Genomic DNA, 20,304 nt, shown 5'->3' with positions numbered 1-20,304 from the left:
TAAAAATAAATAAAAAAATAAAGAATTCAAGCCCTATCTTGAGTAAGAATGAAGAGAAATGATACCCTTACCTCATTCCTAATATTAAGGAATGTTTTTGGTTTGTCTACTTAGTGTGATGTTATAATCTTCGTGTATATATAACTATTACAATGGTTTCTTCTACTCTTAGCTTTTTTAGGTCCATTGTCATGAAGGGATACTAAATATTTTTTTCCTTTTTTTATTATTTTTATTTTTTGTGAACATACTGTACAGAGGGGTTACAATTACATGGGCAAGATAATGAGTACATTTCTTATTAAACATTGCAGCCTCCTCCTTTGTTTACCCTTCACATCCCTTCCCAGCCTCCCCCCCACCCTCCCACCTAAGCCCTCCCCTCCCCCCCCCCAACACCAAAGTTGTAAAGTTCGTTTTTGACATGACAACTTGTACTTCTCATAGTTGCATCGGGTCGGGATACTAAATTTTGTCAAGGACTAATTTGTACATCTATTGAAATGATTATCTGATTTCTCCTGTTTTTTCTTAATTTGCTGTGCTACATTTATTAATTTTTATATGGTAAACTTTCTTTGTATCATTGTAATAAAATCAGCTTTATCATAAAAAAATTACTTAGTTAATTTGAGCCTCCAAAAGGAGACTTACAGTATTTTTTATAGTATTTCCTTTTTAATTAGGAGCCACTGGAAAAATCTGGCTATCTACTAAAAATGAGTGGTAAAGTAAAGACTTGGAAGCGGAGATGGTTTGTTCTTAAAGGTGGCGAATTACTGTACTACAAATCTCCAGTGAGTATAAAGTTCTTGCTCTTTAAGCTTGAATTTCTCCAAATACAAATAAAACTCCTTACTGATTTTCTTTCTTGTAATGCAAAATTAATTATGTATTAATGGTAAAAGCATTTGTTATTACTATTACATTTAATCTCTTTACATTTGATTTTTTTTCCATTTGATTTTCTCTTTTTCATGTAGAGCGATGTAATTAGGAAACCTCAGGGCCATATTGAACTCAATGCATCCTGCAGTATTTTAAGAGGAGATAATAAACAAACTGTGCAGGTACTTATTTTTTTAATTATTGCTATTGTTGTTACTGTTTTTATTTTTTTGTTATCATTAAAAACATCTCATGCCAGGCGTCAGTGGCTCATGACTATAATCCTAGCTACTCAAGATGCTGAAATTTGAGGATTGTAGTTTGAAACCAGCCTGGGCAGGAAAGTTTGTGAGACTCTTATCTCCAAGTAACCACCCAAAATTCAGAAGTGGACCTGTGGCTAACCTTGAGCCACAAAGCTCAGGGACAGTGCCCAGATCCTGAGTTCGAGGACCAGGACTGGCACCAAAGGGGGAAAAATCCCAATTAATTAATTAATTAATTATTTAATATATATATATATATATATATACACATATATATTATTGTAAAGATACCATACAGAGGGGTGACAGTTACATGAGTAAGGTAATGAGTACATTTCCTATTGAGCATTGTTACCCCTTCTTTATCCCCTACCCTTCTTTCCCCCCCAATCAGTTATATTTTATTATCTAAGCTAATGGAAGGAGACTGAATGACTCCATATTTCTTTCTTCAGTTTGTAATGAATCTGATCCTCAAATGAAACATTCCAAGACTATTTAGTTAAAACTATAAAATAAAGTAAGTTTATGTTGGATAATTCCATTAACTTTCTTTACCTTTTCTAAAACCCTTATACTTTTCTTTCCCCGAATATAATCTGAGCTCTCAAAATGACAGACCATTTTAGAGAATTATCTAATAAATAAATTCCCAGTAAGATGTTAGCAATATATAACTAAATTCAAGATTATTTGTATTTTAATACAGAATCCAACAAATGACAGCTCTGTGTGTGTGTGTGTGTGTGTATGTGTGTGTGTGTGCATGCACAAGTGTGAGTGTGCCAGTACTGGGGCTTGAACTCAGGGCCTTCTACTCTCACTTGGCTTTTTCACTTAACACTGATGTTTTACCAATTGAGCCATGCACCACTTTGGATATTTTCCTGGTTACCTTGAGATAAGAATCTCATAGACTGTTCTAGTCTGGCTTCAAACCTCAATCCTCAGATCTCAGCTTCCTGAGTAGCTACCATTATAGGTGTACCCAGCTAAATGGCAGTTCTTCTATGAACTGTAAGTGTTTATACCTAAGTGGAAGAGCTATTGGTGAGCAGAGAGGTTGTCCTGCCAAATCACAGCAGAGAAATAGTAGCTGCCCAATTTGCCCATAAGGCTAGTTTTGCCTGAAACCTGTTCATTTAAAGCAAGTTGTTGAGAGATATTCTGATATATTTCATGTAAATTCACTTTATTTCTGAAATGTTCTAATAACCATCATTTTCTTATCATCTTGCTTCTTTGGAGGGTGGAAGACAACATTTGCCAGAAAGGTACATGATCAATGTTTTTAGTAGACTGAGAACTCAAAGCGGGAATCGGAAAACTTTGTCTTAGAGCATGGCTCTTAAGAATTATTTGTATGCTTCTCATGTATTTGAGAAATTAGCCGTGTGATTAATTTGAGACTAGAAATATTTGGGTTCACAATAGCTGGTCACATGTTAGTTCCAAGAATTATTCATCTTTGTGCAAGGTCTCCTCATTTTGTTTATAGTTCATTTCCTCATTTCTATAAAGAAACTCCTCTTCATTTGCTAAAATTGTACTATTTCATTGTATCCTCCAGTCATTCTACTCTTCAATTCAACAACTACTTAATGGCACATTAAAGGGTGAAAAAAAAATGTGATGATTCAAGTTGTAAAATCACTACCCCAAATTTATATTATGACAAATGTGAAAAGTAAACTGAAACAAAAAAATACAATTCTCACAAAGTTACTCAAGTATTATAAATTATTAGGGACTGATTTATTTAGAACTAGAATTCAATATTAACATGGATGCATATTTGTATCCATGTTAAGCAGTGTTGGTTAAAGAATGGACACAGCAGTACATGTTCACAATTGCTTTTCCTCTTGCTTTCTTATTACATTCTAGCTGACCACTGAAAAACACACATACTATCTGACTGCTGATTCTCCCAATATATTGGATGAATGGATTAAAGTGTTACAGAATGTTCTTCGAGTACAAGCTGCTAACCCACTTTGCCTGCAGCCTGAGGGAAAACCAACAATGAAGGGATTGCTTACTAAGGTAGGAACTTGTGTGTATAGCAACTGCATCATTGGTAACCTGAAAAGTGGATGTCTTAGTGTTTGTCAATATTGGGTTTCGACATTTTAAAAAATGTTTTTACATTCACTGCATTTTAAAAAATGATCTTCACCACTTCAGTTTGTGCTCTAAAAATGATGTGTGATACTATTCACAGTAGCAAAAACATGGAAACAACCCAGATAACCCACAATAGATGAGTGGATCCAAAAACTGTGATACTTATATGCAAAGGAATTTTACACAGCCATTAGAAAAGTGGATGTCAGGAAATATAGGGAAATGTAGGGAAAGATGTTCAAATAAGATACTCAAGACAAAAACTACACAGACGAAAAGTATGAAAAACAGTTAATATCCATGATACGTAATTTTTTTTGGTAAAAAAGAAAGAAGGATGAGTACCAGAAGGGAGGAAAGACCCATGACATAGTAGGAAAGAAGTAGGTAGCAATAAGAAGAAGCACAGAAGAACAGTAAGTGTAAGGGAAAAGATTTTACTATCTTTAATAATTTTTTCTAATTTACTTTATTATTGTTTTAGAGGTGATACACATTTACATACATCAGGTCCTAAGTGCATTTCATGTTGCATAATGTCATCTGCTCACTTTTGCATGGTGTCCTTGCAGCCAATGCACGCCACTGCTGCACTTTTTCACCCTTTTCCCTCTGCTTCTGTGTCCTCCCCTAGCCTCCCACAGATGAGCAGGTGAATACACCATATATAAGGTAAAGAATACAGAGTCATCAGAAAAACAAAAAACAAATTAAGAAAAAAAGCCCTTTGCTTCCATATTTTTGGAGTTCATTTCAGTATGTATATTATTTTATATACATATGAAGAGAGGTGTTTGGGCATTGCACCTTTGTGATTCTCTTTAAGATTATCCTCTTTTGGTCTCACTGTATGTGAGTATCTAGACTCCTGTGTAATTGTCATATCCCAGTGCGTAGATCTAACTTCTGCATATCAGGGAGAACATGTGCTATGTGTCTCTCTGATCTTGGCTTATTTCACTTAACATGATTTGTTCTAGTTCCCTCCATTTCCCTGCAAATGACATTATTTTATTCTAATGACTGTGTAAAATTCCTTTGCATATAAGTATCACAGTTTTTGGATCCACTCATCTATTATGGGTTATCTGGGTTGTTTCAATGTTTTTGCGACTGTGAATAGTATCACGAATCATTTTTAGAGCACAAACTGAAGTGGTGAAGATCATTTTTTTTAATGCAGTGAACATAAAAACATTTTTTAAAATGTTGAAACCCAATATTGACAAACACTAAGATATAGCTGCTGGTGAGAATAATACTTTGGAAAACAGTTTGGCAAGGTCCTTAAATGGAAGGAATATTAAATAATTAAGACATATATGATTTGATCAGGCAATCTCAGTTTAAGAAATAAATCCTTAGAAAGTGGCTTAATTTGCAAAAGATTTAAGAAGTAATAATGATATTTATTTTTAATTTTTTTTCTGTCTTTATAAATGAACCATAATCAATATACTCTGAAAAACACAGATTTAAAGTGTAGAACTTAATAAATTTTGGAAAATATTCACTTGACACTATGTTAAGATATAGTAAATTTTTATTATCCTAGAAAGACCATGGTTTATAATAAAGAAAAATTGTCATAGCCACATCCTCCCTGACAACTTATGTATAGGGTAGGGAATAGCTTAAATATATGTTTCTGTAATGATTTCATACTTTGTTTTGTCTATTGAATGTTATAAGAATATTTCATGCTATGTATTATGCTGTGTTGTTAATAAGTACAGTGTAGCAGTACATTATTATTCCTTTTTGTCATATGTATTCATAGAAAAGTGTCTGAATGGAATATATGCCAAGGTAGATTAGTTATTTTATGTGTTTTTATTATATTTTTGCTTCATTTCTTCTGATATTTTAGAATGAAAATTGACATATTTAAGACTATTATTTTGTAGACATTTATTGAACATAAGTATCTTTTCCCTTTTTTGTTCAAGACTAGGACTTGAACTCAGTATCTGATGCTTTTACTTATTGGCTGGCGCTTTACCAACCCCTTCTTTTCCTTTTATAAAGGTTATTAGTTTCAAATTATCTCAACTATTAGGCCTGTCAGTTACAGGAATGCAAATTAATCCTGGGCCCTGAAGCAAGATTTGCAAAAACTACAATAAAATGGGAGGATATGGGGACTTAATGAGATCAAAGAATAGCAATGGTGTGAATAAGAGAAAGGCAAGTGGGAGGAGAAGTAAGTAGAATGTAATGAGCTGGAGTGGAGCAGTTCCCAGAGGGAATAGAAAGAAAGGGTTTGACCATGAGGATGCCTGGCGGAAATGAAGGGAAGCAAAGGTTACTAGAAAGGAAGAGAGAGAATATTAAAAAGGATATGGCAAAGAGGACAGGCCAGGAGCTTGGGAGCCAGACTAGTTGGGCCCAAGTCCTGGCTCTTGACTTGCCACTTATGTGACCTTGAGTAGATCATTTACAGGCTTTTTGTACCTTAATGTCCTTAGTTGTGAAATGGGGATAATAGTGCCAACCTTACAGGGTATTGAGAGCACTTAAGTGAATTTTTCTTAATTAGGTAATTTTGTTTGAAGAATACCTGGCACATCTACTACTTGATAGTGGAGTCAGCAAGACTGGTGATTTGTGATGGAGAATTCAGGGAAGGAAAGGACTTGGGAATTGTGTTCCATGTGTAGAAAAAGGCTCACTGGGGTGTAATAGGCTGTTGTTCTTGAAAATTTAAACAGTACTGGTATGAAGTATCATTTTTTGGAAGAACATAAATAAAGATTCATTCAGTAACTTAGTTTATTAAAGCCTTGAGATTGTCTTTTTTCATTTTCATTTCTTGGAGTTCATTTTGATCAATTTTATTATACATGATCAGATGTACACAGGCATGTGTCTTTGTTGAGATTGTTTTTTAACTCTTCATAGGGATTAGAATATTATATATTATTATAATAAAATGTCTTATTATAAAATGTTTTCACATTAAAGTCAGAGAAATCCTACAGACTGTATTTGTAAAACACAGCTTTTTCAGTGAGTTCATGGCAAAAGTCTTCATTTATTTACAGTGCTTTAAAAGTAGTCATTGTTCTATTTTCAAAATAAAGAATTGCAAAAGTACACAATCTTTTAGCTAGATGCATTGAATTCTAATTCTTAGGAGACTCTTTCTGGAGTTGTTTAAAGAAGGAAGAAAATAAAACAAAACCCCTTGCATAACTCTATTTAAAAGTGCCAGGATATTTGCCTATAAATATATGTTTCCAAATTTAATTAAGTTGAAACAACTCTTGCCAAGTGAAACAAATTTTTTGTTTTGTTTTATTTTGTTTTCCTCAAGGAGGAAAATCCATCAAACTATTAGTAGTGGAGTTATTTGTTTAAACCATAGCTTAGAAAGCCCAAAGGCAGCCTGGGTTTGTGGGTTTAAAGGAAAACATGTGTTTTACTTCTTATGCATAGTAAAGAAGAAAATATTTATTGTCTAAATTCTATTACCCTTTATTTACATTGTTTTGTTTGATCATCACAACAGCCCAGTGAAGTGGCCAATAGTCCCATGTTATGTTAAAGACAGTGAAAAGTTAAGTCAGGGCTGGGCCAGGTGGCTTACTCCTGTAATCCTAGCTGCTTAGGAGGCTGAGATCTGATCACGGTTCAAAGCCAACCTGGGGAAGGAGACTCTTATCTCCAATAAACCACCAGAGAACCAAAAGTGGCGCTGTGGCTCAAGTGGTAGAGTACTCACCTTGGGACAGCACCCAGGCCCAGAGTTCAAACTCCATGTCTCCCAAAAGAAAAAGCTCCCAAAAGAAAAGTCAGTTCCCAGAAGATGTCCATACATGTGGTGGAACTTGAACTTAAGCCTCGGTCCTGTACTTTTCTACTGTAGTGACTTGCTTGATGTAAAATCTTTGGAAGCAATCATTTGCATTCTTCATTGAATGACTATAAGAATAGTTCATTTAAATGTAAGCCATTACAAGGCCCTCTGAGATCCTACAGATCTTCATCCCTTGCCCAACACCTCTCCCCTCCCTCCTTCAGCCTCAGATACTCAGCTGCACTCACTGTTCCTGAGATTCTTCAGGCATCATCTCTCAGATCCCAGACACACCTGCTTTTCCCTCAAATCATGCTCTGTTCTTCCTGTCCATTGGGACTACCATATATTTTATTTTATCTTTGTCGGTTGTGGTGCTTGAACTCAGGGCCTGGGCACTGTCCCTGAGCCTCTTTGTGCTCAAGGCTAGCACTCTACCACTTAAACCATAACACTACTTCCAGTTTTTGAGTAGTTAATTTGAGATAAGAGTCTCATGGGGGTTTTTCTGCCCATACTGGCTTCAAACCGCGATCTTCAGATCTCAGCCTCTTGAGTAGCTAAGATTACATGCACGAGCCACCAGTACCCACCAGGGACCACCACATTTTAAATGGTAACAACCTCTCCATCTCTCCCAAACTTCATCTTCTTTCCTACTTGTTGTTTCTCCTTACTTCTTATCATTGCAGGCAAGTATGTCAACAGAATTGGTTTTACTGGGCAGTGTCTTGGTTTACAGGACTGTTGGACAGAACTAGTCTTACACCGCAGCAGAGGATTGAGGCAGAAGTTGGCAGAGCTTTGTTGGCAGAACCACTCCCAGGGAAGTGGGATACAAAGCAAACTCAAGCATGAATATTACGTGCTAGGGCAGGGGTGTCTTACCATTGGTAGGAATTAGAGGTTTTGATGGTTCTGTAGGATGGAGAATATGGTAGGGACTGCCTGGTAAAGATCTCTGATGCCTGTACAAGGGCAGTGATTAGAGCAGATTGGTTAATGAACTTGCAGTAAGGGACTTTATAAAGCCACCAAATGGTAATAAGCCTGTAATACTCAGATACATTTTTGGAAAATATCTCCCAGAAAAAGCATTATAAGGAAATACTGTGTGTTTCTTGACAAAGTTATATAGCATTCTACTGACTTAATTATCTATCATCCTTACAAGGCTGAGCCCCATCAGAAGAGGCCTGTACCTTTCCTTCCTCCCTCCTTTTCCAGGTGTACCACCACAGCCAACTAGAAAGGGGGTGGCTAGCCCATGGTTGTTTTCCCAGGACTTAGATCAACTGCTGGCCATTCAAAACCAACAGCTATGTTTTAAATTGTCTCGGACACTTAGTACATAGTGTCTGATCTAGAACAAGTACTCCAGCTTTTAATAGTATTGTATTATTTTGTACGATTCCTTCTGGAGAAGGTATCAAATGTCTCAAATGAATGAAGCTTTCACACTTGGGAACTCACGGGAATCCTTTTAGCTTTAATCTTAGTTTTAACAACAGGCTGCTAACCAAGGGAGCCACTGGGTTACTGGACATCTGTGAAAATTTAAGGAGTAGTCTCAATTATGGAATCATTACCTTTTCTTAAAACCATCTTTAAATCATAGTCCTAGGCATAGTACTTGACACCTAAGAAGCTCTGTTAAATGTTGAATGGCGAGCTCTAAAATAAATAGCGTGCAAACAAATTTCACATAACATTTGGATAATCCACTAGGAATATGCTTATCTGGGCAAATTGGATACCCAATAGAAGCTCAAATGGAATGTCTTAAGTTCTGCTGTAAGTTTACAGAGCTCTGGGATACTTTGTGATTCACTGAAATATGATTTCAGGTAAAACATGGCTACTCCAAGAGAGTCTGGTGTACACTTGTTGGAAAGACATTATATTATTTTCGTAGTCAAGAGGAAAAGGTATGTATATATTTTTAATATGCTCTTTGGAGGATTTTTTGCTTTAAAGTTCTCTCTTTTACTCTTCTATTGCTAAGTAAAACTTTAGAATATTTGATGAGGATGAAATGTAGTGTTAAATTTATTAGTAAGGTAACTTGCATACCTATCATCTCCAAGGGTCTTGATTCTTAATTTTAGGCAAGGATGATAACAGAATTTGGTTGGTAACTTCTAATTACTGTATCTAGAAGCCTTAGTAACTTTTAATTGTTGCACCTTCTAAAACCTAAACATCTTATACCTCTCTCCCAGCTATCACTTTTTATTGTTTTCCCATGTTCTGGCAGACTAGATGAGGTTGAAAGAAGTGCTTGGCAAACTAGTTAAAAAGTCCTGGGGAGCAAAAAATTGTGTATTAGAAGAATCCAATCTTACCCTGTCTATCAATTGTCCTATTATAACCTTAAAAAAATAATATCCTAGGCTAGGTGATCTTCCTGCCACAGGTGATCCTGAGTGCTGGAATTACGAACATTCACCAGAAAAATGAATAGTGTTGATTATAGAAAAAAACAAGACAGGATCTAGAATAATAATAGGAACCAATTATAATTACGGGTGTTATTGAGAATACATGTAAGTCGGTATAGGTCTACATACATATACACACATGTATATGTACACATAAAACACTTGGTATGTAAACATTTCTAAAACAATCTTGGAACCTAGATTGGTGTCTTTTTTCTTATTTCAAAACTTTCTGATTGGTTTTGAAGATGAACAAAATAAGTATCTTTACGAGAAACACATTAATATGAACACAAAAGCTTCAGAAGGATAGATTTTCATTTTTCTATTTTCTTTCTTTGTCTTTCCCTCCCTCCCTCTCTTCCTCTCTTCCCCCTCCCCTTCCCTCCCTCCCTCCCTTCCTCTCTTCCCCCTTCCCTTCCCTCCCTCCCTCCCTTCTTTCCTTCCTTCCTTCCTTCTCCCTCCTCCTCCCTCCCTCCCTTCCTTCCTTCCTTCCTTTCCTTCCTTTCCTTCTTTCCTTCCTTCCTTGGCAGCACTAGGATTTGAACAAAGAGTAGTTAATTGGAAAAACATGGCAAGGCAAACAAACAGACTAGAAAGCTAGCTAGGGGGAGAAGAGACTAGCAAGGCAAGAGATAGTTTAACAAGAAATGTTTTTATAAGCTTCCCTTGGCTTCAAGTTCCTGACCTTGATGATAAGAATGTTGTTTTCCTTCTGTTATAGTGAAGATAACTTCCATATGGGAATTTATTTCTTGCTTTGGAGAAGAAAAAAGTGGAGGGTCAGAGTGCCCCTTTTTATTTTTTAAAGCATTTAGTTCAAAACAATCCTTTTAGGTATCTTAAGCGTGTTTCTCCCCCCTGCCTGCCCCCAAGCTTTTATGATGAGATGGAAAGCCATTGGAGGGTTTTGAGAAGAACAGGGAAATGATTTTAACATGTCTAACAGTAATTCCACAGTTTCCATTTAGAATAGACTGGAGGGGACAAGGAAGAGAGTAGGCAAAAGGCTATGATAGTCATCCAGGGAAGAGATGGTTGTGACTCGGTGGTGGCAATGGAGTCAAAAGAAGGGATGAGACTCTGGAGGTAGTCTTAGACTCTGGGATGTCAGGGATTACCAGCTACAAAGGTTGTTGTGCACAAGTCGCAGGAGCCCACCAACAAGACCACCGAGAGTCAGACGTTCCGAAATGCAAAAGCAAGGTTTTATTTAGACGGGCTGCAGCTTGGGCCTCATCCTACACTCTGACACAGCGGAGCCTAACAGGAGAGCCAGGAGCTAAGGATTTGCAGGGCTTATAAAGGCAAACAACCAGGTGTTTGGATTACCACCATGTGTTGCTCTGTTAGCTGAAATAAGCAACAAATGGTTACTGCCTCAAGACTTTAACCATTCAAGGTAGCATATGAGTGAAAGCAAAAGGTCAGGGATGATGACAAAGTTTTTGACTTACACACTTGAAAACCTCAAGTTATTGACAACTTTGATCAGAGCAGGTTGTCAAGGTAGATTTGCCAATGTAAGCTTGAGATGCTATTATATATCTACATACAGATCATGATACTGGAGTTTGGTATTTGGGTGTAGCTAAAGCCATTCGTTGAATTGAGATCACCCAGACAGAGTGTAAGTGGAAATAGTCTAAGCACTGTCTCCTGGAGCCCAATATGAAATCTGTCATGGTAAATGTCTTTGTGGTCAGAATGGACTTTTTCAAAGAGTTGCAGTTGCAAATCTGACCAGATATTTTTACAGGTTCTAAATCTGAAGCATACTGTGTATTTTCCTGAAATAAATATACTTTATTAAAGACAAAGTCTTAAAACAGATATGCAAAATACCTAGCATGGAAGATATATTTGTTTTGTCAGTAAAAGGTTAAAATTTAATGTAAATCAGTTTAGGTTTTCCACCGTTAAATTAAGATGGGAGAAATCCATCACATTATAATACATTGTATTAGGTTGTGTTAGGTTTTTTAAAATATCCTTAAAACACTACTTATTAACTGGAGCCTGGGTAATAGTGTTTGTACCAGCTGTCTACTCTTATTATTGCTTTACTGACATTATTGAGACCATGTCTTTACTTTTCCTTTTGATCACTAGCTCAGTCAAATTATCAATCAATTCTATGAGAACAATAACAAGTCAACTGAATGTTTTAACTGAATTATTGCTAGTTACTTGTTTAACAAATGGGTCATTTTAGTCCATAATGTGAATAATCTGAACCACTGGTGTCTTTATCCTTAAAAGATTAAAGGTCTAGGATTTATATTATTCTTTCATATTACAATCAGGCCTTTTACTATTGCATTTACATTTGTAACAAATAGATAATCTAATAAGGATAACCTCTAGATACTCAATTTTTTAAGAGTTATGCTTTTTAAGGATAAAGATGTGAAGGACCATGAAATTTTTTCAATAGGAAAATACCTAGAAAGTGCCTCCCTTACAATTACTAACCTATACTTCAGTTTCCTTTAGGTCAGATCAAACTCTGGGAGGCGAAAGTTGAAGAGGTGGACAGGTCCTGTGATTCAGATGAAGATTATGAAGCCAGTGGACGTAGTTTGTTATCCACTCATTACACCATCGTTATCCACCCCAAAGACCTAGGTCCTACTTACCTCCTAATTGGATCCAAACATGAAAAGGTATTTAGAGACTTCCTGGATGATTCTAAATGATGCAGACTAATACTACTCAAGTATGGTAATAGTTGTAAAATTACTTTTATAGAAACAAGATTTTTACCAAAGATTCTTAGCTGTTTTCAGAGATTCTATACTTACCTTGAAATGAGGTTTATTTAAATGTGGCTACTTGAGAAAGGGAACACAAGACCTCCTTAAATGTTCTAAACACACACACATACACACACACACACACACACACACACACACACACAATTTCAAAATGTATTACACACACACGCACATACAATTTCAAAATGTATTACAAATCTTTTTAATCTTTAATCTTTACGTAGTAGTAAACATAGGTTTCAATTCAACTCAGATGTTTGATAAAATAGCTTTTAATTATTATTTAAAAATTACAGAATGTTGTTTCTTTTCTGTCTCAAGGTTTTCTTTTACTGAGTTCAAGCTCTAATCTCCTAGTTCAGATATTGTACCCTGGGTCAGAGCTGCCATTTTCATCCTCTCTGCTCCTTTCTGCCTGTGAATCAGGAAGTGCTTTCCTTTTCCTTTTCCTTTTTTTTTTTTTTTTAAATTTCTCCTTTATCCTACTTTACTAGATAAATCCTTGCTAAATGTAAAACACAAAAGTTTTCTTTAACTATTTTTTAAGTTGTTCTCAACAATGCTTGATAAGAATGTACTCATTACCTTGCTCATGTAACTGTAACCCCTCTGTACAGTATTTTCACAATAAAAAAACTTATTTAAAAATATATGTTGGCTAACATTTTGATCAATATATTCTAATTTTTAAGGACACTTGGCTTTATCATCTGACTGTTGCAGCTGGAAGTAACAATATAAATGTTGGATCTGAATTTGAACAACTGGTTTGCAAATTGCTTAACGTAGAAGGGGAACCTTGTAAGTTCACAAGCATCTGCAGCCTTACAGTTTATGCTGTGGGACCTGACCCCATTAGGCTGTGAGGGAGTTTTTACTGTGGATTCCTGTTTCTTTGCAGTATACCTCCTTGTCATGGGCTTTACTTGCAATTGGTCGGGGTTCTCAGGCTCTAGGAGCACCATCTTCACTGACTGTGCTATGTCCTGTCACACTCCTCCACTCCTGCTCATATTGTTCCCTGTGCTGGGAGTGCCCCCTTCCTTGGCAGTCCTCATCACATGACGAAACCTCAGCCAGCCCACTCCAGCTCTGCAGCTGGCTGTACAAAAGGAATTTAATCAGTGTCAAAATTAGACCCCAATGTACTTTGCCTTTTAACTCTTTTATAACTGTTGTAGCTATGCATTTGAAATTAATCTTTTCTTTCTTTCCTCCCTTCTTTCTTTGGCAGTACTGGGATTAGAACCCAGGACTTATTACTTCCTAAGAAGGCTCTCTACCATTCGAGCCATGCCTTCAGCCCTTTTTGCTCTGGTTATTTTTGAGATAGAGATTTATATTTACCTAGGGCAAGACTGAACTATTTATTTATGCTTCCTGCTTTAAATGAGATGATGGGTACACGTTACCATACCTAGCCTTTTCTGTTGGAATGGTGTCTTGTTGACACCGTCTTATTGAAGTCGGCCTCAAACCACAATCCTCTCAATCTCTATTTTCTATCAGCAAGGTTACAGGCATGAGCAGTCAGCATCTGGATAAAATTATTTTGTGGCTAAGGTTTTCCATTAACAGTTTAGATTTTTATCCTTTGTCTTACATACTTACAGAGGCCACATCTTATTTGCAGTGTCCAGTATAGAATTTGTTTAATAGTATTGGGGATGGAACCCAGGGCCTCATACATATTGTGCAATTACTCTACCACTGAGCTATACCCCCAACCTATAGAAGTGGGTTTTAGGAATGACTTGGCATTCTTCTTTATCTTTATATTTCTTTCTATTTTGCTTCTCCCTAAGCCATTCCCCTAGCTCCTTTTCATGTAAAAACATCACTCATTGGCACATTTAATCAATAAATATGATCATAGGTTACCACTCATTAGCACATTTAATCAATAAATATGACTTTGCCCCAGGAGACTTGTTGGAACCTAAAAATCTGAGATTCGGTTCTTTGTTTACTTCATGTAGAATATAGAAAAGGAGAAATTTCAGTGGACTGAAAACTGAAGAAAAATAAAGTTGCCAATGTTTTTTCCTGGCCTATGTGATGACAGTTGTGAGCCAAAAGTGAAAGAGATTATTTCCCAAGGGTCAGTCTAGTGGGAGGCCAAAACATGTGCATTGTTTTCTGTTCATATATATGTTCTTCTGTGGTTAGCTTCCCAGATATGGCGACACCCCACTTTGTGTCACAGCAAAGAAGGAATCCTGTCCCCTCTTACCACATTGCCTTCTGAAGCTCTACAGACAGAAGCTATTAAGTTATTTAAGGTAAAATTGCTATCTCTTTCCAAAAATAATCAAACTGTGATGAAGATGATTATTAAGAAAATCCATGGAAGTTAAATTAGGTGAACTTACTATGCTTTCTAAATTTGGAATTGAAATACATTGTGCAAGGATTTTTTGTTTTTGTTTTTGTTTTGGGTCCGGTCGTGGGTCTGAACTCTGGGCCTGGGCACTGTCCCTCAGCTCTTCAGCTCAAGGCTAGCGCTCTACCACTTGAGCTACAATGACACTTCCGGGTTTTTTTTTCTGCTGATGTGGTGCTGAGGAATCGAACCCAGGGCCTCAGGCATGCAAGGCCTGAGCCACCTTCTCAGCCCCAGTGTGCAAGGTTTGAACTAAGAAGGCAAGAACAACCAAGATGGAAGCTATGGGGTATTTTTTTTTTTTTTTGTAAATTAACCCCAGAAAAGTTATGCTAAGTGGCTACTGGTCACATGTACAACACTGGTACAACATGAGAAGTTTTTGTCTGAGAGCATGAGAATCTAGAGGTGGAAGCCACTTAAGACTAACTTACAGAATTGATACCACCACATTTTATAATTTAATAACTTATAGAATCGGTACCACCACATTTTTTAATTTAATAAAGTACAGGGAAGAATGTACATTTTGAGGAGTTCAGTGTAAGGAATTTAAAAACCCAAGCCAGGCGCTGGTGGCTCTTGCCTGCAATTCTAGCTACTCAGGAGGCTGAGATCTGAGGATCATGGTTCAAAGCCAGCCCGGGCAGGAAACTCCATGAGACTCTTTTTTTTTTTTTTGGTTGGTCGTGGGGCTTGAACTCTGGGCCTGGGTGCTGTCCCTCAGCTCTTCAGCTCAAAGCGAGCGCTCTACCACTTGAGCTACAGCGCCACTTCCAGTTTTCTGGTGGTTTATTGGAGATAGGGGTCTCACGGTCTCTCCTGCCCGGGCTGGCTTTGAACCATGATCCTCAGATCTCAGCCTCCTGAGTAGCTAGAATTGCAGATCTGCAGAATCCTCAGATGTCAGCCTCCTGAGTAGCTAGAATTACAGGCGTGAGTCACCAGCACCCAGCATCCATGAGACTCTTATCTCCAAATAACCACCAGAAAATTGGAAGTGGCACTGTGGCTCAAGTGGTAGAGTGCTCTCCTTGAGCTGAAGAACTGAGGGACAGTGCTCAGGCCCAGAGATCAAGCCCATGATCAAAAAAAAAAAAAAAATTTAAAGACCCAAACTGAACTTTTGGGATGAAAATGCATTGGCAAAAATGACTCACATACTAGCTGAAATTAACATGCATTTTAAAGCTCTGCTATTAAGTACATTACTATTTCAGACTGTCATGTCTTCTAGGTAACCTGACCCTTTTATATCTGATCAAATTCCTTGCTCTGAAATCTACTTCAATCTGCTATTACCATAACTACTTCATACTTATAACTACTTCATACTTACATTTTGTGTTATCATAGCATTTCTTTTTATTTCATTTTAAACAAAAACTATCACTAAAAAGAGAACCAATATAATTCATATGGAATAAGTGGCATCATTTCTCACCTTGAGTATGTCTTTTCTTGTTCCATTCAGACCTGCCAGCTTTTTATAAATGCAGCAGTTGATTCTCCTGCAATTGATTACCATATATCTCTAGCCCAGAGTGCTTTGCAAGTCTGTCTCACACATCCTGAGCTACAGAATGAAATTTGCTGTCAACTTATTAAACAGACAAGACGGAGGCAGCCACAGAATCAACCAGGACCATTGCAGGTATGTATTGCTGTATGCAGTTTAAAGTGATGTTGTTTTCTTGGTTGTAAGAATAATATACATTCAGTACAGACATTTAGAAAAAAAGTGAAAGGAAAAATAGCTATTAATATTCTGATGTATATCCTTTTGTGTATATGTATATATACAAGTTTATATATAAATGTATACATGTTTATGGACTTATGAAAACTCATAGTTTTTCATATTATGGGATTTCATTATAAACTGTAGTTTTAAACTATAGGACTTAAACACTACTCCATATCTTTAAATATCAATGGTGACATTAATATCAATTACTATACATTTAGATTCTTCCATTTGTTTGTCCTGTAATAAATATCTCTACATTAGACATCTTTCAAACTTGGACATCTTGTGTCTTATCTACTGAATTCCTCTCATCCTATTCTAGAATTCTCTTATATCTTCAACAAGACACAGTATTTTAAGTTCCATCCAGTAGTATTTCACTATGTTATGGGATTCATTTCTTTAATTATTAGTGTAATTGCATATATTTTACACCGGTAGTAATTTGTGTTTGCTTTGTAGTGAATGGTTTCTTCTGTCTGCATGGTGTGACTCCCTGTTAACCATAGAATAAAATGGAAATTTCTTATGCTAGTGATTAAGACTCTCAGTTGGATCTAAGATTTGTGGTACTTAAAGCTTATTCCATTTGGGAAATCCTCTATAAGAAAAGGAGCACAGAATACATTACTTTGATGTGTATTTAAAAATGTATAACCATATGAGCACAGTTGATAGGGCCCTTCACCATGCCTTGGAATGGGGCTATGCAAGACAGTGGTTCTGAGGCCAAACTCAGTGGAGCCAATCCACTGGCTCCTCTTTCTCCACTTTTTGCATCTAGGACACAATAAATGAATGGACTCTCCCTGTTTAACGATGAATGAACGGACTGTCCACCTTCTTTATACAGGCCTTTGCAATATTCTCTGTCTTGTCATGGCATTATTCCTGTCACTTAGATTCCCTCTTTTTCCTTCCTACTTTTATTTTTGTTTATTTCCTTGCCAGTCCTGGGGTTTGAACTCAGGGCATGGGTGCTATCCCTGAGCCTCACTGTGCTTAAGGCTAGCACTCTACCACTTGAGCCACCACGCCACTTCTGGCTTTTTCTGAGTAGTTTGTTGAGAATAGGAGTTGTAACTATAACCCTTCTGTACATTACCTTTACAATAAAAACAATTTTTAAAACTTAAAAAAAAAAGTCTCACAGACTTTTCTGCTTGGGCAGATCTTAGACCTCAGATCTCAGCCTCCTGCATAGCTAGGATTACAAGCATGAGCCACCAGTACCCAGCTACTTCCTGCTTTTAGACTTCACAGCCCAGCCTAAGCATCATCTTGCCAGTAGGTCTTTCCTTGTCTCCACTGTAGTTAGCCATTCCATCCACTGGTTAAACTTTTAGAAATGAATATAGAGTATTATTGTTTTACTATAATTTACTGTTCAAATATTTAAATGTTTCCTACTAGACCATAGGCTTCTTAAGGGCAGGGACAAAGCCTGTTCCCCTTCCTTTTCTATATGGCAATTTAAGAATTACTGAAATGATATTTGCTTAATGGAAAAAAGAAACAGTAGTCCTTCTAGTACATCATGTTTATAATAACACATTTTTTAAAAAAATAGAAAAGAATGTAAAACAGACCAAAAGAAAAATAAAGATCAATAGCCGGGCGCTGGTGGCTCACGCCTGTAATCCTAGCTACTCAGGAGGCTGAGATCTGAGGATCACGGTTCAAAGCCAGCCCGGGCAGGAAAGACCCTGAGACTCCTATCTCCAATAAACCACCAGAAAACCAGAAGTGGCACTGTAGCTCAAGTGGTAGAGCACTTGCCTTGAGCTGAGGGACAGCACCCAGGCCCAGAGTTCAAGCCCCACAACCGACCAAAAAAAAAAAAAAAAAAGAAAAATAAAGATCATATATAATCCTGCAACTTAAAGTTAACCTCTGTGAATACTTTTAAGAACTTGGCCCTTGTATATGTGTGTGTGTGTATATGTGTGTGTGTGTGTGTGTGTGCGCGCGCGTGTGTGTGTGCGTGTGTGTGTGCATGCGCGTGCACGCACGTGTGTGTGCATGCATATGCATTTGGGTTATATATGTCTTTCTCAAATTTATTTATAATTTGGTGAATGAGATAAACACATAAAGGAAAAGAGTAATGTCCCTAATCGTTAAGTGTGATATTAAAAAGAAGTACTAAATCTACTAGTGCTTTGGTACCTCAATACGTAGCTATATAGATCATGGATTTGAATAAGTGAATCATTTTATGCTTTTTATGATGCATAAATGTACATGTGGAAGAAGCAACTATTTGGATTAATTAAGAGACACAATCCATCAACCCATTGCTCTCACAACCTCTGTTAGGCACCCTCCCCCACTTGGCTGTCTATTGTGCATGGTATCTAACCCATAGTGCTTCTCTTTGCCCAGGGCTGGCAGCTCTTGGCACTGTGTGTTGGCCTCTTCCTTCCCCTTCATCCTTTCCTGTGGCTCCTCAGGCTCCATCTAAAGAAGAACGCAGATTGCAGGTGTGCAGAAAACTAGCCAACCGAACTGTTTATGTAACCTCTGAAAGTCTACAATAAATCATAAGTATTTAATAACCTGCCAGGTACATTTTCAGAAGAATGTGTAAAACAAATATTGGGACAAGAAGCCTTTTGTTACCATTTATGGGGCACTTGGAAAATAAATTTCTTTGTTCTGTTAAATCTCTTATGGAAGATTACAGTAAAAGCTTGAAATCTGACAAAGATCATTCTCAAGTGAAAAGTCTATTGCATTTCAAGTAAGATGACAGCATTAACAGGCACTCATTCAATAAAAGAACCTATTTTGTTTCCTTAGTTTTCCATTTTATTGGTTTTTTTAAAACCACATTGAATTCTTTCATGTGGAAGACTCTCCCTGTCTTCATCCTTTTATAAAATTGTATGCATTTTAATTACTTCAAAATGTATTTCTATGAAAAAGATATTTCAAATCTAGCTATTGGAAGGTTTACTTAGAATGGGACCCAGAGTCCTTTAACAAGACTTATGCGAGTTTATATTTTTCCATCAAAGGATTCCTGTTAGGTGATTGTTTGCATGTCTCTGTACTGCTGAAGATGGAGCCCAGGGCTTTGTCCATGCTCCCCATGCACTTTACCAACGGAGCGCTGGCCCCAAAGGTTCGTTAGGTTGCTAAAACAGGCTTTGGGATGAATACAACAAAAAACAACTTGGAACAATAGGAAAATGTCCTGCAGCTCATAATTCATTCTGGGGATGCTATGATCAAGGTCAAGTAATTATAGTTGCAGTCACTGTGGAGTCCTCAGACCAGGGGTGGCAAGCTTTGGTTAGTCTAGAAGACTTTCACATGAAAATATATGTACAAGTGTTATCAATCAGCTTTTATAAACAAAACAAATTGTATATACATCTTATCATTTTTAACATGTGCATGTTTTGGAGGATGGAAAGGGAAATAGATCTGTGCGTGACATTGTTTATTACTATGGTTAATATTTATATAACTACATACGACATATTGCTACATTATAACATAATGAAAAAAAGTTTTGTAGGGATGTTTGTTACAAAAATAAAGAAGTTTAGGAAGAGCTCCAAGTGGTAGTGCTAGCTTTGAGAAAAAAGAGCAGGGCCAGCACATGGGCTCTGAGTTCAAGCCCCATGATGAGAAAGAAAGAAAGAAAGAAGGAAGAAAGAAAGGAAAGAAAGACAGGAAAGAAAGAAGAGAGAAAGAAAAGAAAGAAGAGAGAAAGAAGAAAGAAAGGAAAGAAAGAGGAAAATGAGAAAGAAAGAAAGAAGGAAGAAAGAAAAGAAAGAAAGAAAGAAAGGAAAGAAGAGAGAAAGAAGAAAGAAAGGAAAGAAAGAGGAAAATGAGAAAGAAAGAAAGAAAGGAAGGAAGGAA

General features: G+C 36.8%; 1 protein-coding gene across 3 annotated transcripts in view; it reads left to right on the top strand.

Moving 5' to 3' along the window:
• Plekhh2 (pleckstrin homology, MyTH4 and FERM domain containing H2) overlaps nucleotides 1-20,304 on the top strand; it is a 107,252-nt gene that overhangs the window by 55,589 nt on the left and 31,359 nt on the right. For all 3 annotated transcript variants that reach the window (XR_006146952.1, XM_042675494.1, XM_042675493.1), the window contains 9 exons: nucleotides 687-797; nucleotides 984-1,070; nucleotides 3,042-3,200; nucleotides 8,928-9,008; nucleotides 12,008-12,187; nucleotides 12,991-13,099; nucleotides 14,468-14,580; nucleotides 16,156-16,335; nucleotides 18,817-18,914. Coding sequence is in view for 2 of the 3 variants with exons in the window: in XM_042675494.1 (XP_042531428.1) it covers nucleotides 687-797; nucleotides 984-1,070; nucleotides 3,042-3,200; nucleotides 8,928-9,008; nucleotides 12,008-12,187; nucleotides 12,991-13,099; nucleotides 14,468-14,580; nucleotides 16,156-16,335; nucleotides 18,817-18,914 (1,118 nt within the window). In the remaining variant the exon portion in view is untranslated. The remainder of the gene's footprint in view (nucleotides 1-686; nucleotides 798-983; nucleotides 1,071-3,041; nucleotides 3,201-8,927; nucleotides 9,009-12,007; nucleotides 12,188-12,990; nucleotides 13,100-14,467; nucleotides 14,581-16,155; nucleotides 16,336-18,816; nucleotides 18,915-20,304) is intronic.

The sequence above is a fragment of the Dipodomys spectabilis genome, unplaced genomic scaffold (assembly GCF_019054845.1).
Source record: "Dipodomys spectabilis isolate Male_0828 unplaced genomic scaffold, ASM1905484v1 ptg000026l, whole genome shotgun sequence".
Classification (NCBI taxonomy): domain Eukaryota; kingdom Metazoa; phylum Chordata; class Mammalia; order Rodentia; family Heteromyidae; genus Dipodomys; species Dipodomys spectabilis.
The sequence above is the reverse complement of the archived record's forward strand: the minus strand, read 5'-3'. Positions and strand labels throughout refer to the sequence as shown.